A 27,789-nucleotide genomic window follows, 5' to 3' on the forward strand; every position below is an offset into this window, starting at 1 on the left:
GGGTTTTCGCCAGAGTTTTTTTGCTACTCCATCAGGCGTTTTTGTTGAAAAGGGCCTTGGCTGCCGCCCTACCCCCCTCACTTGGCTGTGACAGCTTCGGCCTTTGATTCTCTCAGGGGGTCTGGGGGTAACCAGGAGATTTTGGGTTTTTCCCCAGAGGATTTCTCCTCCCTTAAAAAGCCTAGGCTTTCTTTGGGGCCTGAGGAGGGGTCCTGCATACGGTCGCCTGCAGCTTCCTCTGTGGTGGCTCTCAGTGCAGACGGAGGTAGCGGACGTGGAGGACGGTGTCCTCACTGACCAAATGGCGGACTCTTCCGCCGTGAGTATTTTCCATAAGGAGGAGTTGTCCTCCTTTATCTCAGGCGCTGGAAGCCCTGAATATGGAGGACCCTGAGGTTGCAGCTTCTCAGGCGGTCAAACCCAAGATGGCTAGTACCAGACGACCTTCTAAGGCCTTTCCGGTACATGAAGCTATTGAAGAGTTGATTTCGGCCCAGTGGGCAGATCCGGATGGGGGGCTGAAAGTAGCCAGGGCTATGGCCAGGCTGTATCTGGTTTCAGCAGACCGTTTAGAGCAATTTGCTCTACCTAGGGTGGATGCCCTGGTGATGGTGGTCACTAAGAAGACTACTCTTCCAGTGGAAGGTGGTGTGGCACTTAAGGATATGCAAGACAGACAGCCAGAGGCATCTTTAAAACGTGCCTTTGAGGTGGCCGCTTTGACACTTCAAGCTTCGGTTTATAGTTCTTATGCGGCTAGAGCTTGTCTCAGTTGGCCTACATTCTGTCATGGATTCGATTTCGGAATCTGATATGCCGGGAACTCCTCAGATGTCGCTGATGGATATTGGGCTGGCGTACTTGGCGGATGCCTTGTATGATTTGGTCCGTGCTTCGGACAGACTCATGGCCTTGACTGTTTCCTCTCGGCGTCTTCTGTGGCTCCATCATTGGGCCACAGATATGGCCTCTAAGCAACGGCTCATTAAATTGCCTTTCCGAGGGAACTTGCTTTTTGGGGAAGACCTTGAAAACATTGTTAAAGATTTGGGGGATTCCAAATCTCAGCGTCTTCCGGAGGATAGACCCAAGTCTACTTCCAGGCAGGGAGCCTCGAGGTCACGTTTCAGAGAGACGCGACGGTATCACCTGGGGGCGGTCCAACGCAGCCTTTCAGCGTCCTCGTTTTGGGCAGCATTCTTCCTTTCGCAACGAGAAGCATCCGGCTGGATCCCCCTCTCGTCAGGGGACTCCTTCTCGGTCTTCCCAATGATGGGGCACAGGTCCATTTGGGAGGAGAGCAGATTGGTGGTCGGCTTTCTCTGTTTCTTCCAGAGTGGGCCAGAATTACTTCGGACCAGTGGGTCCTCGATGTGGTGCAAGAAGGTTACAAGCTAGAATTCTTCTCTCCCATCACAGACTTTTTTCTGGAGCCCCGCTGTGTATCGCGGGCCAAGAGGACAGCGGTCTGCAGTGTTTTTCGAGACCTGCTAAGGATAGGGGCTATTGTGCCTGTTCCTCCTCTTGAAAGGCGCACAGGTCGGTACTCCATCTTCTTTGTGGTTCCAAAGAAGGGAAGGACTTTTCGGCCTATTCTCGATCTCAGAAAAGTAAACCAGTTTTTGCGGGTTCGTCACTTCCGCATGGAGACATTAAGGGCAGTTATTGCTGTTGTTCAACCAGGCGAGTTTTTGATGGCTCTCAATTTTGAGGGAAGCTTACCTGCACATTCCCATTTGGCAGCCCCATCAGAGATTTCTCAGATTTGCGGTGCTGGGTCAGCACTTCAAGTTTCGGGCCCTTTCTTTCAGAATGGCCACTGCCCCACACACTTTTTCCAAGGTCATGGTGGTGGTGGCGGTGTTCCTGTGGAAGGAGGGGATTCGAGTGCATCCATATCTCGACGACTGGCTAATTCGGTCGACGACAGCAGAGGAGAGTCGAGTGGTCACCGACCGAGTGATTGCGGTGTTACAGTCCTTAGGTTGGGTGGTCAGTATGGACAAGAGTCATCTGGTTCCTACTCAGAGTCTGGAGTATCGGAGTGCAATTCGATACGAAGCGGGGGAAGGTGTTTCTCCCCGAGGGGCAAAGGATCAAATTGCTTTCTCGGGTACGGACCTTATTGAGTCGTCGCGCTTCCCGAGTGTGGGACTATGTTCAGCTCCTCGGTTCCATGACGGCGACCTTGGAGGTCATTCCATGGGCAAGGGCTCACATGCGGCCTCTTCAGAATTTCCTTTTGAGCAGATGGTCGCCGACGTCACTGGATTATCAAAGACGCCTTCCTTGGTCGAGCCGGGCCAGGGAAAGTCTCGCGTGGTGGCTCCAGTCAGCCAATTTGCAGAAGGGTGTTTCTCTGGCATCTCCCAATTGGGTGGTAGTCGTGACGGATGCCAGCCTTGAGGGCTGGGGAGCCCATTGTCTTCATCGAGTAGCCCAGGGTTCGTGGACCCCTCTCGAAGCAACTTAGCCGATAAATCGTCTGGAGTTGCGAGCAGTTGTAAATGCGCCGCGGAGTTTTCAGGACCTTCTGCAGGGGCAGGCGGTTCGTGTATTCTCGGACAACACCACGACGGTGGCCTACATCAATCGGCAAGGTTGCACTCGCAGTCTTCCCTTGGCAGTGGAAGCATCTCATCTTCTAGTATGGGCATGTTCAGAGTCTGTCGGCAGCGCACATTGCAGGTCAAGACAATGTTCAAGCAGATTTTTTCAGCCGGACTCTTTTGGACGCAGCGGAATGGAGTCTGTCGGACTCGGCTTTTCAGCTGATCTGTCAATGTTGGGGAAGACCAGTAATGGATCTCATGGCCATGGCTTGCAATGCCAAAGTTTCCCAGTTCTTCAGCCACAAACGGCAACCAGGATCCACAGGATTGGACGCTCTTTTCAAGCCATATCCGGAACAACAGCTACTGTATGTTTTTTCTCCGTGGCCTCTGATAGGGAGAGTTCTTTGCCGCATAGGGCGGCATCGGGGGCTGGTCGTTCTAGTGGCCCCAGACTGGCTCCAACAGCCATGGTATGCGGATCTCGTTTGAGCACTTTCAGAGCCACCATTGCGACTTCCGGTGAGTCCCGATTTGCTGCATCAAGGGCCAGTTCAGATGGGAAATCCCTCCCGCTTTGGTCTTACGGCCTGGCTATTGAGAGGCAGCAGCTGAGGAAGAAGGGATTTTCAGGACCAGTCATTGGCACTCTTTTGTGGGCACGGAAGCAGTCTACTTCAGCAGCGTACGCGCAAGTGTGGAAAGCTTTCTCGGCATGGTATGCTTTACGTGCTGAATCGCCTTTTCGGGCGGTTATCCGGTTATTCTGGAGTTCCTTCAGGATGGTCTTCAAAAGGGATTGGCATATAATTCCCTTTGAGTGCAGGTGACTGCGCTAGGTTGTTTTAGGGGCAAAGGAAAGGTGGTAAGCATGGCTCTATTCAGGCGTCAAGCTTTCCCTTCATCAGCGCGCAACTTTGGAATGCACTTCTGAGAGCCAGCACCAGTTTGAGAGACTACCTTACCTTTCGCAAGGCGCTGAAAACGCATCTGTTTACCAAAGCATTTACACCGGGAACAATGTAGGACTCTGGCCTCTGCCAGCTGGCATATGCGGATCCTGTTTAGTCCTATTCTTCTGTACTGTTCTATGTAAAGTATTCTTTCTTTCTTGCCCTTCTACTCTATTATTCTCATTTGTATCTGATATCACCCAGAGATCTCTCTCTCTCTCTCTCTCTCTCTCTCTCTCTCTCTCTCTCTCTCTCTCTTTCTCTTTTTCTCTTTCTCTCTCTCTCTCTCTCTCGTTTATGTAAGCCACATTGCGCCTGCATGTCTGTGGGGAAAATGTGGGGTATAAATACATTAATAAATAATTAAATTGTACGGTTCCTCTTTAGCAGCTCATTCTGATGTGGTCCATTTCCTATGCAGGGCTCTTCGGCTTTGGCCTCCTCTGCGGCATTTGAATGTGGTACTGTGAGCCCTCCAGGCCCCACCATTTGAGCCATTGAATAAGGTTTTTGAGAGGGATCTAACACTTAAGACAGTGTTTTTGGTGGCTGTTGCTTCGGCTAGGAGGATATCTGAAATTCAGGCTTTGTCTTCCAGAGATCCTTTTTTGCAGTTTTCTGATGCAGGGGTGTCGATCCAGATGGTGGTTTCGGCTTTCCATGTCAATCAGGTGGTTTATCTTCCGTCTTTTCAAAGAGATGATTATCTGGGGGAGTTTGCCTCGCTACATTTCCTGGACATGCGGAGAGCCTTGTTTCAGTACTTGCAGATCTCTAACGAGTTTTGACGCTCAGATCATCTCTTTGTGCTCTTGTCGGGATTGAAAAGAGGTGAGGCGGCTTCTAAGGCTTCCATTGCTCGCTGGATTAGGGAAGCCATTGGAGTGGCATATCTGCTACAAGGGCGGGCGTCTCCAGTGGCCCTGAAGGTGGATTCTACTCGGGCACAATCGGCTTCTTGGGCGGAGGCATCGGCCTTATCTCTGGAAGAGATTTGTCGGGCGGCTACTTGGGTCGTCCCATCATACTTTTGCAAAGCATTACAGGCTAGACGTGTCTGCTCGGGAGGATGCGAGTTTTGGGGCGGGAGTGTTGGCACGGGGAGCGTCGGCTTCCCACCCTACTTAAGGAATGCTTTAGTACATGCCACTAGTTCCTGGATTCATCTGCTGCAAGTGACAAGGAAGGTAAAATTATGTCTTACCTGATAATTTTCTTTCCTTTAACACAGCAGATGAATCCAGGATCCCTCCCTAGTTCAGCCAACGTTTTTTTTTTTTTTCATTTTCCATGCAGTGTGGCTAGTTTTTCCTTCCGGGTTCTCTTTTGCAGAGTTCAGACAGATATGGGAACACAGAAGGGATTCCGATTTCTGGCTCAAGTTGCAGTTATTTCGAAGTTCTTATTTGGTTCTCTGTTTTTCATAGTGAGGATGGTTTCTGGTTGTTATTGGTTTCATATTTTTGGCCTTGGCAAATGTTTACGAATGACATACTAACTAAGGAAGGAGCTGGCCGTCTGGCATCACTGCCTTTAGTTTGTTTATCTCTATGTCCACCTGCTGGTAGGCGACTTAACCCACTAGTTCCTGGATTCATCTGCTGCGTTAAAGGAAAGAAAATTACCAGGTAAGACATAATTTTACCTTTTCCACTTTCTTACTGATGACTGATGGTATTTCATGCTCCAAGGATTACACCTTTAATGTAAAAGATAATCTTAAGAATAGAAACGGTTTGTAATTAGAATTTAGTCCTACATATGCCACAGCTAAAAGCATAAGACACGATCCCTTGCACTGGGATCAGTAGCGTGCTAGAGTGGAGGAGGTGTTTTATTGCTGTATAAATGTTTTGCTTGGTAATAGCCTGCAGCTTGGCTCCTTTACTTCTGCCTGTTTTGAGATACGGATTTTGTGAGCCATGACTCATTTCCGCCATTCAGCTACTAGCTTAATTTCTAATTAAGGACCTTTAGGCAGAACTATATTCTAAATTTAATTGTTCAAAAGATCATTTAAAAGAACATGTCCAAAAATACTGAGAAGTATTAAAAGTTGTCTGTCTTTCTGAAAGGCACAGAAAGAGCTGCTGGATGCTGAGTTGGATTTGCACAAACGGTTAACTTCAGGAGAGGACACCACTGACTTGAGAAAAAAACTCAGTCAGCTGCAGGTGGAGGTGAGGTTTTGGTGATGGAAAGGGGTCTTTTTTTAATTACAGTGTTTCTCTTTTGAATATTTTCTTAAAATCTCCTTTTTATATATTTATCACACACCTTTGTCAGAAGTTTAAGGTGAGTAACATTTATGTAGCGTTTTCCTGTCCCTAGAAGGCTTAAAGTCCAGGTTTATATATGAGGCCGTGGAACATTAAATGACTTGCCCAAGATCCACATGGAGTGGTAATGGGATTTGAACCTGGGTTCCCTGGATCTCAGCCCACTGATCAAACCATTAGGCTACTCCTCTGCTATAAAAGGCAAATAGTTTAAAAAGGAAAGGGAAAAAACCCCAAAGTAAGTGTACTGCTCTGAGGATGCTGCAGACCAAACCTATAGAACCTTGAAAATTCATAGATTTGAAATCATATATAGTTATAATTCTCTAATCTAATAATGTGTGTTAAATTCTTCCAAAGCTGAGTGGTTTGTCAAAACTAGTTCAGAAGAGCATTTAGAGGTTCATCTCTATTACACTCAGAAATTATTATTATTAATTATTAAGACAATTTATTTTTCTCCTATCACATATTTTTTTTTTAATGTGAATAACAGTTGGTTCTAGACTTTACCCTGTTGTGTGTGTTTGCAGGTTTCTCCTGTAAGGTTAGGCTATTACAGCTTACAGTACATATTTTCCCTGGGTTCTCTTATGAAATTACAGGTTATATAGTCTACTTTCATTAATTTGTGTGATTTGGTGTTTTCTCATATTCTGCAAATTGTAATATCTATTTCAAATAGGATGCCAAAGAAAAAAAAAGTTAGGTTGGAAAGTTGCATTTTTTTCTTTTAAGTGACTTCTACTTTATAGTATGGTTCTCAACCCAGTCCTTGTTTAGTGTAGCAACAGGTAAATTCAGGTCAAGTGTGTTATGTCTGTCTACCAGCAGGTGGGGATAGAGGAAGCAGAGTTGCACTGTACCTTAAGATCTGGTGCTCATTGTCACACTTCAGTATTCCTCTATCTCCAGCAGATGGAAGATGTGTGTACCAACGTTTCCTGGATAGTCTGAGCCTCTGTCTCCTGTTCCTAGGTTCAGTTGAATTGAGGGGTTTAGTGGTGTTCCCTTTTGGAATACCTGGTGTCACTGGGTCCCTTCCTCCTCTCCCACATGGAGTGCTGTGCAGGTCTGCATTTGAGCAGAGAAGCCCCTGGTTCCATAAGGGGTGGAGCCTCCTTTGGTGTGGGTATGGGATGGTTTCCAGATGGTGGCCCCTTCAGAGACAACTAAGCACTGTTGTTGCAAGGCACACAAGTCCACGTCGGGAATTTGTTCAGCCCCTGCACCTTCCTCTGAGCTATTGGACACGGCAGGGGAGCAGCAACATGGGGATATTCCCTTTTCCCTTGAATTTGTATTGCTCCCGCATAAGGCCTTCATTATGAAGTGCTCCCATTCTGCACTAGGCCTCCCTTCAGGGTCCACGCCTCAATCTTCAAAGAAGACACATATACAACTTCAAGCTGGTGACTGAAAGAAGGGTCTGTGGTCTCGGATGCCCCCTCATTGAGTCTCCCTCCCTTTTTTCAGAACACTCTGTCCATAGGGAAGCTTGGAGGAAGGGGAGTTTCCTCTTGAGGAGAGGGATTACAAACATGACGGCAGATAAGGGCCAAATAGCCCATCCAGTCTGCCCTTCCTCAGTAACCACAAACTTCTCCTTTTCCTAAAGGATCCCACATTCCTGTCCCACACCTTAAGTTCTGATACAGTCCTCATCTCCATCACCTCCACCGGGAGGCCATTCCATTCCATGCATCCACCACCCTTTCCATGAAAAGAGTATTTTCTTAGATTCCTCCTAAGTCTTTTTCCTCTTAACTTCATCCTATGCCCTGTCATTCCAGAGTTTTCCTTCATTTGAAAAAGGCTCATCTCCTGTACATTAATGTCTCTGAGGTATTTAAATCTAATATAATAATTTGCTATTGGAACATTTGAATGTGTCTCACTGGGATGGTAACCACCTGCTGATGTCACTGGCCAGCACTAGAACCCTGCTTGCCTGACGTCAGGATTCATGAGGTGGTTACGATCCCAGTGAGAGAGCGGGAAGCGCGCGACCGCCAAAAAGAACAGCGGAAAGATGAACAGCGGGAGCAGACAGGTGAAGAACAGTGGGAGCGGGCAGAGATGTCCCTACGTGCACTCTGGTCCCGCCCTTGTGGAAACAGGGCTCGCTCTTCACTGCTGCCGCCAGGACCCCGGTAAGAGGGGGGGAGGGGAGGGTAGCAGAGGGGGGTTGGCGATTTTGGAGGGGGGGCGACGTGCACGTAGGGGGATGGGCGGGGCCAGTGTAGGGGAGGGCTGCGGGTGGAGGCATTGCAAGGATGTGTCTGTGAGACAGAGTGGGGGGCGGCGATTTTGGAGGGGGGCGGGGGAGGGGGGACAGGAACTCGGAGGACGGATAGAGGGAAGGAAAGAGAGAGGGAGGGAGGGGCTGGAACTCGGAGAAGAGGGGGGGGGGGGAATGCACCACCTGTAACAAAAAAAAAAGAAAACAGCACCCCCAATCAGGCCTGTAGAGAGCACCTGGAAACTTATGGACAAAGTGGTGAGTTGCATGGGAGAGGGGAGGGGGGACGGCCTGGAAAGGAAATCAGAGGGGAGGAAAGGGGGCCGTGGGACTTGGAGGGGACAGAGGGAGGGGGGATAATCTTGCTAGCACCCGTTTCATTTCATACAGAAGCAGGCCTTTTTTACTAGTGTCTCTATAATATCCCCTCTTTCCCATCTCTCTTCCAGCATATATATGTTGAGGTTCATAAGCCTCTCCCTATATGTTTTATGATCGAGACCGCTTATCAATTTTGTAGCCGACCTCTGGACAGACTCCATCCTGTTTATATCTTTCTGTAGGTGCAGTCTCCAAAATTGCACGCAGTACTCTAAATGAGTCCTTACCAGAGACTTGTACAAGGGGCACTATCACCTCTTTTTTTTTTTTTCCTGCTGGTCATCCCTCTCCTTATGCACCCAAGCATCCTTCTGGCTTTGACCATCACCTTTTATATACCTGTTTGACCCCTTAAGGTCATGTCACAAATTGCAAAGGACTGAAATACAAAACAACTTACGCAGCCGGCTTCTCCTATATTAGCGCACAACTATGGAATGGGCTCCCAAAAACTGTGAAAACAATCCACGACCACTTGAACTTCAGGAAATCACTAAAAACCAACCTCTTCAAAAAAGCCTACCCCAACGACCCCACGTAACCCTCTTCACCTACCAACACAGCATGACTATGATCGAACAGGACAACACGCAATCTTCATTCCGACCCTCCACTTGCGATCACTATACAACTTTGTATTTGTTATCCACTGACTGGTTCTGACGGTACTATGTAAGTCCCATTTAGCCTGCAAATAGGTGGGAAAATGTGGGGTACAAATGCAATAAATTCATCCCCAAGTCCCGCTCTTCTTTTGTACACAGAAACACTTCACCCTACATATTGCACTGTTCCCTTGGATTTTGTAACCGAGGAATGATCCCTCAGTGGCGCGGATGTTCCACAAGAAGGAGCTTTCCAACTTAGATCACCAGAGCCATGGAAATTTTAAATATATCTGTTTTGTCCTCTGAGCCTTCTGCTTCCACAGTGAATCCCATTATGTCTAGCACAAAATGGCCTCCGAAGACCTTCAACAGATATGAAGCAATGCACGAGGTGATCTTGGTGACTTAAAAGACCATGGTTCTGTTCAGGGGGGTACAGCCCTAAAGGATATGCAAGACTGTAAAATTGAAGCCGCCCTCAAGTTGTCCTTTGAGGTGGCTGCTTCCTTGGCCCTCCAGGCTATGGTTGCTGGCTCTTATGCTGCTAGAGCCTGCCTCAGTCTTGTCCAGAGTGTGGTGGATGCTGCTGGGGATCTTGATCCTAGTTCCCTAGGTTTTCCCTTTATGGAGGCAGGTCTGGCTTTTTTAGCAGATGGTCTCTAGGGCATCGGGGAAGCACATGGCACTGGTGATGTCTGCCAGGTGTTCCTTATGGCTTAGGAATTGAGCCATGGATGTGGCTTCTAAGTCCACTCACACTAAGCTTCCTTTTAGGGATAAGATTATGTTTGTTGAAGACTTGGAGAAGCTTGTCAAGGACTTAGACTCCAGTCCCATCGTTTGCCAGAAGATGAGCCAAAATCTTCCTTTCACTCCTCTCAATCGTGTTTCTGGTCTTGGGGACTCTAAGCAATAAAGGCCTGGGCACTTATGGCTTCTCCAGATCTCATTATCAGTCAAAGCAATCTTCCTTTCATGGAGGCAAAAGGTCAGGAGAACAGCCCTCTAGAAGGTCCAATGCTGCCCTACCATCACAATGAGTGTTTCCAGAGTTAGTCCTTGGCTGCTCCTATTGAGGACCGTCTTTTTGATTTTGTTGAAGAGTAGACCAGCATCACATCAGACTAATGGGTCCTGGAAATCTTAAGAGATAAATGCAAGCTAGAATTCTCCTCCCCTCTCACCAATTTTTACTTGGATTCTCCTTGTGGGGCTCCACCCAAGAGAAAAGGTGGTCCAGGACACTCTGGAGGGGCTGGTGTGTTTGGACACGGTACTTCTGGTTCTGTGGAACAAGGAATGTCTGGGAAGGTATTCCATCGATTTTGTAGTTCTGAAGAAGAAAGGCTCAACCTCAAGCAAGTCATCAGGGTGCTCAGAGTTATGCATTTCCAGATGGAGACCCTTCGGTCATTGGATCTCAGAGGCCTACTTTCACAGTCTGATTTGCCACCGCACCAGCAGTTCCTCCAGTTCACAGTCTTGGGGAAGGCATTTTTTTTTTCAGTAGCAATCTAGTTCTGTTTTATTATTATCAGCAAGGTCTATATTTTTGTATTTTGCTAAGCCTTGCTACAGAGTGATTCTATATTTGTACATTCTTATCTAATAAATCTAATATGTGTATGTGTGTATATATATATATATATCTATATCTATCTATATATATATATATATATATATATATCTATATATATATCAGCTTCGGCTTTGGTTTCACTTCTCTGTAATGGCAAGTTTGGCTAGGTGCCAAAAGCAAGGTCCTAAGTTCTTCTAGACAAGAGTCCAGAATATTTGCCTTGGCAGAGTTCTGTATCATAGGGCCTTGGCTGAATACTTCTGTTGGGAGTTATTTTCCTATAAGGGTTATTTAGATAATATTCTACCTACAGGTGCCTACTTAGACATTATTTTATAAAGATCAATAGAAACCTATCTGTCTTTATAAAGTACCAGCATAAGTGGCAAACATTACGGACTAGATCCGCAAGGAAAACAGTACCGACTAAGCGTATTCTATAAGCAGCGCCTAGATTTAGGTGCAGTATATAAAATACATGTACTTGATATCCCAGCGCCTGAAACTATGCACCTCCATTTATACCAATGAAAACACGGCGTAAATGCTGGCACATAAATTTATGTGCACTGGGCCATATTCTATAACTACACACGTAAATTTCGGAATGCCCATGAAACGCCAATTTCCCCGCCCACAACCATGCCCCTTTTTGCCTGCATGCTTTAGAAGTTAGGCGCACTGCGTTACAGAAACTGATTAGCGAGCTGTGCGCATAAATTCTAATTATTGCCAATTATTGCTTATTATTGCTTGTTAGGTGCTGTTATCAATGCTAATTAGCTTGTTACGTCAATTAAATTATGTGTGTTGTTATAGAATACACTTGGATTTTGGCGCGGATCTCTAGGTGCACTGTATAGAATCCAGGGGTATATCTATATCTTATATATTTGGCTCAGATAAAGAAAATACAGGTATAAATAAGGACACTCACCCCCCCAATCAGTAGTAGCATTAACTCAGCCCCCTCCCGCCCCACTGACCTCTAGCAGTATTAGCCCCACCCCCCTGCCAACACCCCCAATCCTCCAGTATTTACTGGGGATTTCATTGATAGTCTAGTGGCAGGGCAGGAGTGATCCCTGGATGCTCCTGCCCCATTGCCATCCCCAGATCAAAATAGAAGCTCTGACCCCTAGTGGTAATCTCGTCTGCTAGGGTTCAAATTGGAGCTGATGGGATTGGGGCTGATGCAGCTTAAAATATGGGGTGGGGGGGTTGGGAAAGAGGGTGGGAAAGGTTTCTGGGCCTGCTTGGGGAGATTGGAGGGTTGGAGTGATGGTCAGGGATCGGGATCATTTAATGCATGAGGCTGCACTAAATGCATCGGCAGATAGCATAGATTCCAGATTGCATAGATGCATCCATACTATCTGCTGATGCACTTATATTTAAATCTTTTTATTCAAAACAATATCTTCAATTACAGTTACAATTTGCAATTCTAATTAGAAGACGTAACATGTCCTCAATTCAACACTTTCCAACATATAAATTCACGAAAACAGATTCCAAACATTCCCCCCCCTTCCCCCCCCCCCCCCCCCCTTCCTAACATTAGGAGCAAGGAATCAGAAAGGCTTGGCTCATTTGAACAGGATTGTCTAGAGGCAATGACTATTAAGGAGACTGCTCCTCGCCGCTGGCTGTAGCGTGTCCCAAAAGCGACTCCACACCGCTTGCAGATGTCTGCCCTCTGTTGTTTCAAAGTCCTTAATCCCCCGTCTCTCCAACTTTAGTCTCTCAATCATTTGTACTCTCCACTGTGCCAGAGTCGGGCCGGTTGGCTCTGTCCAATTCAGGAGCAACACTCTCTTTCCCTGCAGCACAGTTCTCCTTAAGAAGTCTTTCAGACCGTGTATTCGAAAATCTCACAGTTTAAACTCCTCAAATAAGAGCAGAGGCTGCAAGGGCACTGCACCATTCCAATATCGCCGAACAGCCGCTAGGATCTCTGCCCAGAAATTGGTCACCAGTGGGCAAGTCCAGAACATATGGCCCAACGTAGCTGGTTCCCTACCACACTTTGAGCATGCCCCTGAGGCTCCAAAACGCGCCTTGAATGCTCTGTAAGGCGCGATTACAGTCTTAGTGCAAATTTATATTGCAGTTCCCAGTCACGCGTGAAAGTGGTTCTCTGAATACTTCTGAGAAAGTCCGTGAATAAACTCTCTGAGATTTCCGCTGCTAAATCCGCCGCCCACCTTCCCGTGTAGCCTTTGTAATCCAGATCCTCTGTCGTGTCCAACAGATTGCGATGAAAAAATCTCAGTGGCACTGTATTCTGAGACCCCAAAGTAAGGGCCGAGTTCAGAGTATCTTTAACATCCTCACAGAGATTCTCCCAGCCAAGCGAAGCAGCGTAGTGCCGCACCTGATAATATGCAAAAGAGTCCTTGGCTGGCACTTCCTGTTGCAGTGCTGTAAACTCCTTGATTTTCCCCTCCTCATCCAACAGCTGATACATGTAGTGAATCCCACGCTCTTGCCAAGCGAGAAGGGTCTTTGAGAATGTGCCTGCTAGGAAGTCTGGATTATTTTTCAAAGGCAAGAATGGTGTGGCTGCTGGGGAGAAGTTATGGCGCCTGCACAACCACCTCTAGGCCGCTCTTGCTGAACTAATAAACGGGTTTTTTCTAATCTCCAGTTGTGGCTTTCTACCCGTTGTATGCACCAGCCATCCCAGATGCTCTCTGGGCATTAACAATGTTTCAAATCACAGTTGGTGTGAAGTCGTGGGTACCCGCCAGCCAGTCTCGGATATGCCTCAGTACGCATGAAACCACCAAGTACCTAATATTCAATAATCCCATTCCCCCATGAGCTTTTGGTTTTTGTATCACTATCATCGGCAGTCTAGGGCACCGGTCCCTCCACAGAAAGCCTTGCACCATACGATGCAGCAGCCGCTCCTCCCTACGCCGCAAGTACAGTGGCAACATTTGGAATAAGTAGAGCCACTTTGAAGCTACCATCATATTAAAAAGTGCTATGCGGCCGGCCAGTGTGATGGGATAGGCGCCCCAGAGTTGTAGCAGTCGACGGGTCTCCGCCAACAGCGGGAACACATTCATGTTATATAATTTAGATAAGTCGGTCGGCACCAAGACCCCTAGGTATTTTATCTTATCTGTTGCCCAGTCTAGAGGGAACTGATCTCCCCAGCCACTCCGCACCTCTTCTCCCAGGGGCAGACCCTGTGACTTTGTAAGATTTAGCTTGAATCCCGACATCGCCCCATAACCTCTCAACACATCTAATAAGCATTGCAGTGTCGAATGGGCCGGGTCTAAAAGCAGCAGGAGATCATCTGCATAAGCAAGTATTTTGGTAACTACCCCCTGAATTCCGATGCCCCGTATCCGCTCCGCCGCCCGTATCTCACACAATAGAGGTTCCAGAGAGAGCACGAACAGCTGAGGGGACAGGGGACATCCTTGCAGTGTCCCACAGCCTATCTTCATCTCCCCCGTACTAATCCCATTTACCACCAGCATGGCTGTCGGAGACGAGTAAAGTGCCCGAATAGCCTGCATGTGCCAGCCCGTTATCCCCACCCACTGCAGCACTTCAAACATAAAGGGCCAAAATACTCTGTTGAAGGCGCGCTCTGCATCTAGACTAACTATTAGTCCAGATGTGCCGTCCACTGCACTATGTATTACTGCTGCTAGTAACTTACGTACATTAAGAACTGACTGGCGACCTCTTACAAAGCCTACCTGGCTCTCCTGGATTATCTGGGGCAGCAAAGGAGCTAGTCGGTCTGCTAGAACTCGTGACAGAATTTTGACGTCAACGTTGATTAATGAGATCGGCCTGTAGGAGCCAGGATCCAAGAGGTCTCTCCCGCCTTTTGGTATTACTAACGCTGTATTTGCCTGGGGGGGGAAATGCCTCGTTTTCTATCACTTCTGTATACTATTCCCATAGCAGTCCCAGCAGCCGAGGGCCCAGCATTTTGTAAAATCACCCGAAAAGCCATCAGGCCCCGGCGCTGAGTATAGCTTTAGGGCCTTGATGGCTCTCTGAACTTCTTTGGCCGTTAGAGGCACATTAAGCTCCTCAATTGCTGCCTCTGGAAGCTGCGGCATTCCTGATTGCGCTAAGTACTCCCTTATACCTTCTCGATCTCCAGGCTCTCCTTGGTATAACACCGAAAAGTGTCTCCAGAAGGTCTCCGCCACCTCCTCCGCTCTTGACACCCTCTGGCCTGCAACGTTCTTCAGGACCGGCACATAGCGCGATCGGGGAAGGCATTTTTAATTCAGGGACATGCCTTGTGGCCTGTCGACGGCTCCCAGGACATTTTCCAAGGTAGTGGTGGTGGACTATTACCACTGTCGGAGTACGTTCCTGTCTGGATGATGGGCTCATCAGGGCTTCTTATCAGGACAGCCTGGATACGACCTCCAAGGTAGTATGTCTTCTTCAGTCCTCGGGCTGGGTGATCAACTTCTTCAAGAGTCATCTAGTTCCTTCTCAGTGACGCGAGTACCTGGGAGTTTACTTTGACACTGATAGGCTTTGTTTGAGCAATCATCATGGTTTGAGTCTGAGGAAGAGGACCTTTTCTGGCAGGTCGGCTTATGGCCTTGATCCTTTTTTTTCCACTGCTTTGTTTTCAAAATATTGAGGTGCGACACTGAGCACTGGATCTTAAGGCATGATGCAATGCTGTTTCCTCTGTCTTTACCTGCTTGTAGACAGGCATAATAACCCACTTGTCCTAGAAAGGAAAGAAAATTTATTGGGTAAGAACTAATTTTCCTTTAGGCATTGCTCAGGTAGTTGGGTTTTCAGGATGTTCGCAGTGAATATATATGAGAAATTTGCATAAACAAAGAGGCAGTGCCTGAAAATTTATTTTTCATGCTTAGTCATTGTGACTATCCTAAAAACATAACTAAGTGGAAGTTCCCAGAAGACTGGATTGAAAACTCTTGTTTTCTATTACATAGCTTCTCACTATTCCAGAACCTGTGAATAGTTGCGTCCATCAGCCAGCAGGTGGAGATAGAATGTCTCAGCTCAGTTTTCAGTTCTCTAATATCACCTTCTGGTGGATGGACACAGCTATCCACAGGTTCTGGAATAACGAGACGAACTAATGGAAAGAAAATTATCATGTAAGACCTTTTATTCTCCATAGTGTTCTTAAAGATGTTTTAATAGTGCTGTCAATCTGTCCAAAGACACAATAATATGCTTTTGGGTTTTTCTGATTTTGTATTTTATTTGAAATGTATTTTATTATCTGCTTTGACTGTTTTAATTACAGTCAAAGCAGATAATAGTAAACCAAATATTGAGTAAAATCACTATATAAATGCCAGATTCAAGTAACGGGCCATTCACTTTCAAAATGTATTAAGGCCAACCATGGTCCTGGAATTTACCCTGTCAAAATTCCCCAGACCTAAAATATACAAAGCTAGAAGCATTTTCTCATGTTTCGTTTCTTTTGTTAGGCTGCTCGGCTGGGTATCCTTCCTACGAGTCGGGGAAAGGCTTCTTCTGTTCAGAGCCGAGGCAGGGGCCGGGGTCGTGGTGCAAGAGGACGGGGCACATTGAATCACATGGTGGTGGACCATCGCCCCAAAGCACTAGCAGTCTGTGGATTTGTTGAAGAGGAGAAAGAGGACTTATTACAACATTTTTCAGTAAGTTTACTTTGCTCAGTAAAAATTCCATTATATAGTTTGTGTCCCTTACAGTTGATAAAACGCTTTGATACAGACAGAGGTCTCTCATTTTGAACTTTCGTATAACCTGCATTCTCCGAGGACAAGCAGGCTGCTTGTTCTCACAAATGGGTGACGTCCACGGCAGCCCCTCCGATCGGAGATCTTCCTAGCAACAGAGTTTGCTAGTTCTCACCCACGATGCGCGCATGTGCGGCCGTCTTCCCGCCCGAAATCGCTCGTGTTCGCTAGTCTCCTTTTTTCCGCGGCTCGGGACGGCTGTTTTTTCGGTCACTCCGCACCCCTTGGAGATCCCTTGCGATTCGCGGTCTTTTTTCTCTACCTTTCCTCTATTTCTAGTGTTGGCCCGTAAGTTTTCTTTCGTGGTCGAGTGCGGCTTTTTTCGCCACCCGTTCGTTTTTTGGTGAGTTTTTGGTGCCCTTTTTTCACCATCGCGGATTTCGATTTTGCCGGTGAGATTTTTCCGCCCATGTCATCGAAGCCTTCCAGCGGCTTCAAACCGTGCACCCAGTGCGGCCGGATAATCTCGCTCACTGATAGGAACGCTTCTTGCCTTCAGTGTCTGGGGGCTGGGCACCGTCCTCAGGCCTGCAATCTCTGTCTTCCTTTGAAGAGGAGAACTCAGGCGGCGAGATTAGCCCAGTGGAACAGTTTGTTCGGGACTTCATCCGGCACGTCGACATCCTCAGTTCTGCGGTCCTCGGCATCGGAGCCTTTGGTACCGCGCCCATCATCGACTTCGGTACCGCGTTCATCGGTATCGACATCGAGGCCTTCGGTATCGAAGTCATCGTCTGGTGCAGCTGCGAGACCGGGATCGTTCCTCCTGAGGATGTCGTCGGAGGGTGCTTTGATGTCTGGAGTTTAGGTGAGGGTTGTCCATTCCCCTGCTGGTGGCGGTGAGCCCATGAGCAGGTCTTCGCCTATCTCGAGGGCTCCCGTGGTACAGCCCCCCCGGGATCGACCCTCTTCGGACCCGGACCCGAGGAAACGTTTGGATTCGACGTCTTCCTCTTCGGTACCAGGGGGTACCGATGCCGTGCGTCGTGCTAAGGCTAAGAAGCACCGGCATCGGTCGCCCTCCAAGCGTGGTACCGAGAGCTCTGGGTCGCCGATACCGCCGGCACCCAAGCGTCGACATCGGGAGGACCGCTAACCCTCCATTCAGGAGGTGTCGATGCGTTCCCCTGTGGACAGCCCGGTACCGCCTCCATCCCCGGAACAGATTCGCAGCTCGTCGCCGGTACCGGCCCCCACCGCCTTTCTCTACAGCCTCTCTGAACGAGAGCCTCAGGGCCGTCCTTCCGGGGATCCTGGAGGAGCTGTTTCGCCCTTCTCCGGTACCGGGGGTGCTTGCGCTGCCGGTGCCGTCGAGTGAGGCGACGGCTGGGCCCTCGTCTGCGGTGAGGACGCCCGCCCTGGTACCGCTTGCGGTGCCGGCCGCCTCCCAGGAGGGCTCCCCAACGACGTCGATGGAGGGAGCTCCATCGCCTCCGCTACGGGAGTCCTCTTCTCGACGCTACCACCGTGGCCGTGTTTCCACAGAGTCGAGGCGGGCGCAGCTTAGGACCGAAGTCTACCAGCTGGTGTCCGATACTGATGAGGAGGCCTCGTGGGAAGCAGAGGAAGGCGTCGGATATTTCTCTGACGAGGAGTCTGACTGTCTTCCTTCTGATCCTACTCCCTCGCCTGAAAGACAGCTTTCTCCTCCGGAGAGTCTCTCTTTCGCGGCCTTTGTCCGGGAAATGTCTACGGCAATTCCCTTTCCCGTGGTCATGGAGGATGAGCTGAGATGCTGGAGCTCTTGGACTATCCTTCGCCACCTAAGGAATCGTCCACAGTACCTATGCATCATGTCTTCAAGAAGACGTTGCTGGCGAACTGGGCGAAACCCTTAACTACGCCCCACATCCCCAAGAAGATCGAATCTCAATATCGGATCCATGGGGACCCGGAGTTGATGCGGACTCAGTTGCCACACGACTCTGGTGTGGTGGATCTGGCCCTCAAGAAGGCTAAGAGTTCTAGAGAGTATGCTTCGGCGCCCCCGGGCAAAGACTCTAGAACCTTGGACTCCTTTGGGCAGAAGGCCTACCATTCTGCAATGCTCATCGCCAAAAATCCAGTCCTACCAGCTCTACACGAGCATACACATGCGTAACAATGTGCGGCAGTTGTCGGACTTGGTGGACAAGCTCCCTTCTGAGCAGGCCAAGGACCTTTCAGCAGGTGGTCAGGCAGCTGAAGGCGTGTAGGAAATTCCTGGCCAGGGGGGGGGTCTTTGACTCTTTTGATGTTGCATCCAGGGCCGCTGCGCAGGGTGTGGTGATGCGCAGGCTCTCATGGCTGCGCGCCTCCGACCTGGAAAATCGAATCCAGCAGCGGATTGTGGATGCCCCTTGCCGGGGGGACAATGTTTTTGGGGACAAGGTCGAACAGGTGGTCGAACAGCTCCACCAGCGGGATACCGCTTTCGACAAGTTCTCCCGCCGGCCACCTTCAGCCTCTACCTCTTCGGGTAGACGTTTTTATGGGGGAAGGAGGATGGTTCCCCATTCTTCCGGTAAGCGTAGGTACAATCCTCTTTCCCGCCAGCCTGCTGCTCAGGCTAAACCCCAGCGCGCGCGCTCTCGTCAGCAGCGCGCGCCTCCTCAGCAAAAGTCAGGGGTGGGCTTTTGACTGGCTCCTGCAGAGCATAGCAGACGTTCCAGTGTCTGTGCCGGACGGCCTTCCGGTCGGAGGGAGGTTAACATTTTTTCACCAAAGGTGGCCTCTTGTAACCTCCGATCAGTGGGTTCTCCAAATAGTCCGGCTAGGGTACTCTCTCAATTTGATCTCAAAGCCTCCAAATTGCCCATCGGGAGCTCAGCACAGGCAGGTACTTGCAGAGGAACTCTCCGCCCTTCTCAGCGCCAATGCGGTCGAGCCCGTGCCACCGGGGCAAGAGGGGCTGGGATTCTATTCCAGGTACTTCCTTGTGGAAAAGAAAACAGGGGGGATGCGTCCCATCCTAGACCTAAGGGCCCTGAACAAATATCTGGTCCGAGAAAAGTTCAGGATGCTTTCCCTGGGCACCCTTCTTCCCATGATTCAACAGGACGATTGGCTATGCTCTCTGGACTTAAAGGATGCCTATACGCACATCCCGATTCTGCCAGCTCACAGGCAGTATCTTCGATTTCGTCTGGGAACACGGCATTTTCAGTACTGTGTGCTACCCTTTGGGCTCGCCTCCGCGCCCAGGGTATTCACCAAATGCCTAGCCGTAGTAGCGGCTTCTCTACGCAGGCTGGGAGTGCACGTGTTCCCTTACCTCGACGATTGGCTGGTAAAGAACACCTCCGAGGCAGGAGCTCAGCAGTCCAAGCAGGTGACTATTCGACTCCTGGAGCTGCTAGGGTTTGTGATAAATTATCCCAAGTCCCACCTTCTTCCAGTTCAGAAACTCGAATTCATAGGAGCTCTGCTGGATTCCCAGACGGCCCGTGCCTACCTTCCAGAGACCAGGGCTGACAATCTGCTGACCCTTGTCTCCTCGGTGCGGGCGTCTCGGCAGATGTTGAGATTGCTCGGCCACATGGCCTCCACGGTTCACGTGACTCCCATGGCCCGCCTTTTTATGAGATCAGCTCAATGGACCCTAGCCTCCCAGTGGTGCCAGGCTGCTGGGAGCCTAGAGGACGTGGTCCGTTTGTCCATGAGGTTTCTCCTCTCCCTCATTGGTGGACAATTCGATCCAATTTGACCCTGGGACGTCCCTTCCAGATTCCTCAGCCGCAAAAGGTGCTGACCACGGACGCATCACTCCTGGGGTGGGGAGCGCATGTCGATGGGCTCCACACCCAGGGGACTTGGTCCGTCCAGGAACAAGGTCTACAGATCAACCTCCTGGAGTTGCGAGCGGTCTGGAACGCTCTGAAGGCTTTCAGAGATCGGCTGTCCCATCAAATTATCCAAATTCAGGCAGACAACCAGGTTGCTATGTATTACATCAACAAGCAGGGGGGCACCGGATCTCGCCCCCTGTGTCGGGAAGCCGTCAGCTTGTGGCACTGGGCACGCCGGTTCAGCATGTGGCTCCAGGCCACGTATCTGGCAGGCGTAAACAACAGTCTGGCCGACAGATTGAGCAGGATCATGCAACCGCACGAGTGGTCACTCAGTTCCAGAGTGGTTCGCGAGATCTTCCAAGTGTGGGGCACCCCCTTGGTGGACCTCTTTGCCACTCAGACCAATCACAAGGTCCCTCAGTTCTGTTCCAGGCTGCAGGCCCACGGCAGACTGGCGTCGGATGCTTTCCTTCTGTTTTGGTGGGAAGGCCTCATGTACGCGTATCCTCCCATTCCTTTGATAGGGAGGACTTTGCTGAAACTCAAGCAAGACAGGAGAACCATGATTTTGATTGCTCCTTTTTGGCCTCGTCAGATCTGGTTCCCTCTTCTTCTGGAGTTGTCTTCCGAAGAACCGTGGAGATTGGACTGCTTTCCAACCCTCATTACGCAGAACGAGGGGGCGCTCCTCCATCCCAGCCTTCGGTCTCTGGCCCTCACAGCCTGGATGTTGAGAGCGTAGACTTCGCCTCCTTGGGTCTGTCAGAGGGTGTCTCCCGAGTCTTGCTTGCTTCCAGGAAAGATTCTACCAAGAGGAGTTATTTTTTCCTCTGGCGACGGTTTGCTGTGTGGTGTGATGGCAAGGCCTTAGATCCTTGTTCTTGTCCTACACAGACCCTGCTTGAATACCTTCTACATTTATCGGAGTCTGGTCTTAAAACCAACTCTGTAAGGGTTGATCTTAGTGCGATTAGTGCATACCATTACCATGTGGAAGGTAAGCTGATCTCGGGACAGCCTTTAGTTGTTCGCTTCATGAGAGGTTTGCTTTTGTCAAAGCCCCCAGTCAAACCTCCTACAGTGTCATGGGATCTTAATGTCGTTCTCACCCAGCTGATGAAACCTCCTTTTGAGCCACTGGATTCCTGCCATCTGAAGTACTTGACCTGGAAGGTCATTTTCTTGGTGGCAGTTACTTCAGCTCGCAGAGTCAGTGAGCTTCAAGCCTTGGTAGCTCATGCTCCTTATACCAAATTTCATCATAACAGAGTAGTCCTCCGCACTCACCCTAAGTTCTTGCCGAAGATGGTGTCTGAGTTCCATCTGAACCAGTCAATTGTCTTGCCAACGTTCTTTCCCCGTCCTCATACCCGCCCTCATACCCGCCCTGCTGAACGTCAGCTGCACACATTGGACTGCAAGCGAGCATTGGCCTTCTATCTGGAGCGGACAAGCCCCCACAGACAGTGCGCCCAACTTTTTGTTTCTTTTGATCCCAACAGGAGGGGAGTGGCTGTCGGGAAACGCACCATATCCAATTGGCTAGCAGATTGCATTTCCTTCACTTACGCCCAGGCTGGGCTGACTCTTGAGGGTCATGTCACGGCTCATAGTGTTCGAGCCATGGCGGCGTCAGTGGCCCACTTGAAGTCAGCCACTATTGAAGAGATTTGCAAGGCTGCGACGTGGTCATCTGTCCACACATTCACATCTCACTACTGCCTTCAGCAGGATACCCGACGCGACAGTCGGTTCGGGCAGTCGGTGCTGCAGAATCTGTTCGGGGTTCAGAATCCAACTCCACCCCCCAGGCCCATTTTTATTCTGTTCCAGGCTGCACTCTCAGTTAGTTGAAAAAGTTTAGGTCAATCTCAGTTCTGTCCTCGCCGTTGCGAGGCCCAATTGACCATGTTTGTTGTTTTGAGTGAGCCTGGGGGCTAGGGATACCCTATCAGTGAGAACAAGCAGCCTGCTTGTCCTCGGAGAAAGCGAATGCTACATACCTGTAGAAGGTATTCTCCGAGGACAGCAGGCTGATTGTTCTCACCTACCCGCCCGCCTCCCCTTTGGAGTTGTGTCTTCCCTTGGCTTGTTTTTGCTTGGTATGGGACTAGCGAACACGAGCGATTTCGGGCGGGAAGACGGCCGCGCATGCGCGCATCACGGGCGCGCGCGAGAACTAGCAAACTCTGTTGTTAGGAAGATTTCCGATCGGAGGGGCTGCCGTGGACGTCACCCATTTGTGAGAACAATCAGCCTGCTGTCCTCGGAGAATACCTTCTACAGGTATGTAGCATTCGCTTTCCTAACTTGAACAGTAAATTATATTTAGGTAGCAATTAGGGATGTGCACAAGGCTAAAATTGTCAATTCATGTGGGGGGTTTTTCAGTTCATTTCTTACATTTGTTTTAATAACAATTTGTAATGCTCCTTAAAACTTCTTAACTTAATATGTAATACATTGGTTTAACATGTGTTTTAGGAGTGCTAATGAGCTGTATGCTAATAAATATACATTCCTAGTAGCAACACGTTTTTGACTCATTTAATAAAATCTAATATTCGGAGCGACAGGTAAATATGAGCACAGCAGAGAGATTTTGGAGGGGTTAAGAGCTGTGCTAATTTACAACCTAATCCCTGAATGTAATTAACAAAGAATTGCCTCTTTAGGATCTTGCTAAGTAGTTTTGACATAGATTGGCCACTGTTGAAGACAGGATACTGGGCTTCATGGACCTTTGTTCAGACCTAGTATGGCATTTCTTATATTCTAATCTGTGGTGTGAAATGGCCAGTTTGTAAGCTAACATGGCTACATAGATACTGATATATAAACCTCATCAACATGAGCACTAAAAAGCCATAAAAGCAAAAAAAATGCAGGCTGCAGTCAGGTTGAGGTACAACACGTCATTTTGGTTTGTTCATGACTTTTTGGAAGCTCAAATTTTTGTAAGTTTTGCTTTTTTCAGTAGTGAAACTTTTACTAGAAAATCAAATATTCCTCATCGGCCACCAGACCAGTCCAGAACAAATAGGTTGTGCTGCTTTACCATCAGATGGAGACTGAGAATGAAGGCTTGTGAACTCCTACCCTATATTCCAATAGATGGTGGTTGGGCTTATCTGTGCAATGTTTTTCTGGATCTGGTGAAAATGCCTCATTAGTCCAGTTGGAGAACTAGTCACCTAGTTGAATCTAGGCAAATAGTTTGCCTCGGTCCTCTGTGTGGCCTTTAGGGGAATACCTGAAAGAGTTGGTGAAACGTTGAAACCCTCTGCTTAGTGTGCGGCGGCGGCTAAGAAAGCAAATAGAATGTTAGGTATTATTAGGAAAGGAATGGAAAACAAAAATGAGGATGTTATAATGCTTTTGTATCGCTCCATGGTGCGACCGCACCTTGAATATTTTGTTCAATTCTGGTCACCGCATCTCAAAAAAGATATAGTGGAATTAGAAAAGGTACAGAGAAGGGCAACAAAAATGATAAAGGGGATGGGATGTCTTCCCTATGAGGAAAGGCTAAAGTGGCTAGGGCTCTTCAGCTCGGAGAAAAGACAGCTGAGGGGAGATATGATAGAGGTCTATAAAATAATGAGTAGAGTGGAACGGGTAGACGTAAATTGTTTGTTTACTCTTTCCAAAAATACTAGGACTAGGGGGCATTTAATGAAGCTACGAAGTAGTAAATTTAAAACAAAATTGGAGAAAATGTTTCTTCACTCAACGTGTAATTAAACTCTGGAATTCGTTGCCAGAGAATGTGGTAAAGGTGATTAACTTAGCGGGGTTTAAAAAAGGTTTGGACGTCTTTCTAAAGGAAAAGTCCATAGACCATTATTAAAATGACTTGGGGAAAATCCACTGCTTTTTTGTGGGATAAGCAGCATAAAATGTATTGAACTGTTTTGGGATCTTGCCAGGTATTTGACCTGGATTAGCCACTGTTGGAAACAGGATGCTGGGCTTGATAGACCTTTGGTCTGTACTTATTTACCCTTATACAGGGAGGGTGGTTTTCAGTTAGCATATTTCTGTCTGTGTATAGACCTCTTATGTTGTGCTTAGTGTGTTTATCAATCTTTTCTTCAATTTAAGAAATTTGGAGATTTGGAAGATCTGAAAGAAGATGACGCGCCTTCAAGTGTTGTTCTAACTTTCAAAACCCGATCGGAAGCTGAAAACGTAAGTAGAAAAGCAAAACGAATCTCTTTGTACTATACCTACCTCGGTTTAATCATCAAAATAATTGTTCTGGTTTCACTAATGGAGCTACCTCATGAATAGTTTTGATCACGGTAAATAAATAAGTGACATGGCCTATGTGTGTGCAAAGTTGCAAATCTCTTCTTCAGAGACTCATCTGTCATCATCTTGTTCAGATGCATGGTGATGGAAATTGTAGTTTTAAGTGATTTGAATCAATATTTATTTTCACTGCTTACAGCTAAGGCTGGCCTTGGGGCTTATGTTTCAGATTTGAATCCCTTGCCCAGGGCTGGTAGGTCTGGGACATGCCACCAAAGCAGCGTATTCAGGCCTAAGGAAGGATGTGTGTAGCATTCTCCGTCCACAGCCTTGGAATTCATAGGGGTTCTTGCACCTGCAGGGCGATAGGGCACATTTAAAAAAAAGTATTAGGGATGCGTTTCTCTACACATATCCAACACACTGCTTAAACCTGTCGTATCTTTCTCTATAACATTACCAACATTTGTCCCTTCTTTTCTGAACACGAGACCAAACCCTCCTGCTTAGACTGCAGCCTAGTCCTCAAAAGTCTTTTTTCTGCTCTTACCTACAAGAACATTCATTCTGCGGCTCGTCATTAATCCTCCTCTCTCTTATTTCTCCCTTATCATCCACCCTTCTCTGCCACTGCCAACTCTAGACTCTGTTCCTTCCACCTTGTTGTGCTTTATAATTCCTGTGTCAGTGGTTCTTGTTCTTTTGTGGATCTTATTTACTTCCAATGTAAAAGCCGGCCTTTTTGAAACTACTTTAAAAATGTAATCCCTTTTATTCTCTTGTTCATATCCATGTTGTTTTAAAGCATTTCCCATAGACCATGAACTCCATAATTCTCATTTGGTCTGTTTGTCTGTCTTGAATAGATTGTAAGCTTGAAAGAGAAAAGGGACCCGAGATGTATGTGTACAGCACTTTGTACATCTAGTAGCGCGACAGAAATAATAAGTGGTAGTAGTAGAATGATGTCCCCTTATTTTAAAATAACAACAGAATAATTACATTCCTTAGTGTCCCTCCGGACCGGCCCAGAGCTTGACTGATGGGTTGTGCACGCCTTCCAGCAGGTGGAGACTGAGAATTCTGACTCATCCTAGAGGGCCAATAAGAGCCCTTGCTAAGGAGAGAAGAATCCGGTATTCTCTGTCTCTAGCAGATGGAAGGTGGTGAGCCCTACCAGTCTCTCTCTTCTTTTTGATTTTTTTTTGTGTTTCCCATCCAAAACAACAGAAAATATTTTGTTTGTTTTAGTGTGTGCTAAACCAAAAAAGGAAAAAATTTAATATGTAAATGTTCCCCCAGCCCCATGCACACCCCTAAAAAAGTATAAGTGAGAGAAGCTCTAAAGATCTTTGAAGTAGTAGTTGTTCTGGAATGGCTTGAGAGTAACCTCTGACTCCTAAACTATTCCTGATTAGTTCTGATTTACTTGATATATGAAATCTTTTGTAGCTCATGTCTTTGCATAAATGGATATGGCTTTTAGCGTGAGATGCTTTAATTTTTGGTGCATTGTTACATTTGTTTCCCACATTTTCCCACCTATTTGTAGGCTCAATGTGGCTTACATAGTACCGGAGAGGCCTTTTCAGGCTCTGGTGTGAACAAATACAGGGTGATGTTGTGGTAAGATCAAGTTCATGTGGCACAACCACATTAGGGAATCGGAGAACGGAAGAGTTGTGTTATGTCCATTACGTGCTTTAGTTTGGTTGTGTTGCAGAGATTAGGCATTTAAGTTGGATCGGTAGGGTTTGAAGAATTCGCTAATATAATACAAATCAATGTGTAATATTTTTCATGTAGGGTTAAAGTTAAGTCATAAATGGCCTATTGTGACTGTCTTTTGCTCAATTGTCTTGTAAGCCAGCACTAGTGTATGAAGTACAAATGCAAAGCCATGCTTGAAACTTGGGGTTGAGGTTGTTCTAATAGATTTGAGTCTCATATATATCTTTTTTTTTTTTTTTTTTAAGTTGGTTGTTTTTGAAATACCTATTGACATAATTCTTTACAATTTATTAACTCAGCATTTGCCTTTTGAAAATGCAATGTAGGCCGCCAACCACGGTTCAAGGTTCCGAGGCCGCAGACTCCAGATCTCATGGCACAAACCCAAGACGCCCTCAGTCTCCACGGACATTGAGGAGGAAGAGTCCAAGGATGAGGTATGGGGTGTGGTTCATTTTCAAATGGCACAATCAGTACGTGCTAATTGAGGGCAAAACTACCCATGACTTGAAGATACTTTTAGCACTTTGCTAACTTTCCTTCAACAAATATTTCCCTTAAATTTTTTACATTAATAAGAAGAGGCTTTTCTCTAAAAGAGGCTTGCTGCAAAGCTGATCCTGCACTCTTTAGTATACATGTTTATTTGATATACTGCAAATATAGCAAAAATCTAAGCAGTTTAGAAAATCAAATAAAAATAGAAGAAAGGGAACATAGCACTAGATAATAGGACATTAAACATAAAGAAGCCCATTTGCTCTCCATATCTTATCATATTAAATTTAAAATTCTTCTATTGGCTCATGAGGCATTTCATTCTGGATTACTGCTCTATGGCATTCTCTCCCTGAATAATTTAGACTTGAGTTTAGTTTAGAGAGATTGAAGAGGCGTCTCAAATGTAATTTTTTTTTTAATGTTAGCATTTGAAAGAGTAGCTTTCGGTAGTATGATTCTGGGCTCTGAGCTCTGCCATTGATTTGATTTGCTTTGACGTGATTTAATTTATTTTAATTTGATTTACTATTATTTTTCTTTTTTCTTTTTTTTTTTACTTTATTTTAATTGTCATGTGAACTGCCTTGATTGGTGGTTTATCAAGTTTTTAATAAACATATCATAATCTCAAAAAAACATACACAAATGGAAAAATGAGGCGGAAATTTGCAGTTTAAAACATGGGAGAACAGGACATTTGGGGGGGGGGGGGGTGCAGGGGGAGTATTTTCTTATTCTTTAGCACTCTCCAGTCCAAACAGCCATAAGAGGTGAGATCTTGATTAGTGGTATGAAAGGCTTTTAGCCGAGATTAAAATTGTCAGGATTTCAAGCCGGAGATAAAGGAGGAGACTGTTCCAAAGGGTATGGGTTGCTGCAGTAAAACAGGAAAGTTCTGATAGTGTCCAGGTAAACTTGACAGAAGGGAGGGCACAGTTAGATGTTTTGACAACTGGAGAGTCCATGATGGGGAATAAGGAGGTTGGAAGATTGAATTTGATGACAGAGAACAAGAATTTTGTAAGGGATTCTCTAAGATACCCAAAGCCAATGTTCAGTTATGAAAAGAGGAGTAACGTGATTGTATTTCTTTTGGCCATAAATGAGTTTAAGCACTGTAGGGCCCCTTTAGAAAGGTGTGTAAGTGCCTATGCGCGTCAAATCAGCATTA

General features: G+C 47.3%; 1 protein-coding gene across 2 annotated transcripts in view; it reads left to right on the top strand.

The window, feature by feature from the left end:
* RBM27 (RNA binding motif protein 27) overlaps positions 1–27,789 on the top strand; it is a 97,324-nt gene that overhangs the window by 64,386 nt on the left and 5,149 nt on the right. For both annotated transcript variants that reach the window (XM_030211585.1, XM_030211586.1), the window contains exons 17-20: positions 5,581–5,685; positions 16,069–16,260; positions 24,237–24,323; positions 26,444–26,554. In XM_030211585.1, coding sequence (XP_030067445.1) covers positions 5,581–5,685; positions 16,069–16,260; positions 24,237–24,323; positions 26,444–26,554 — 495 coding nt within the window. The remainder of the gene's footprint in view (positions 1–5,580; positions 5,686–16,068; positions 16,261–24,236; positions 24,324–26,443; positions 26,555–27,789) is intronic.

This window comes from Microcaecilia unicolor, chromosome 8, assembly GCF_901765095.1.
Source record: "Microcaecilia unicolor chromosome 8, aMicUni1.1, whole genome shotgun sequence".
Classification (NCBI taxonomy): domain Eukaryota; kingdom Metazoa; phylum Chordata; class Amphibia; order Gymnophiona; family Siphonopidae; genus Microcaecilia; species Microcaecilia unicolor.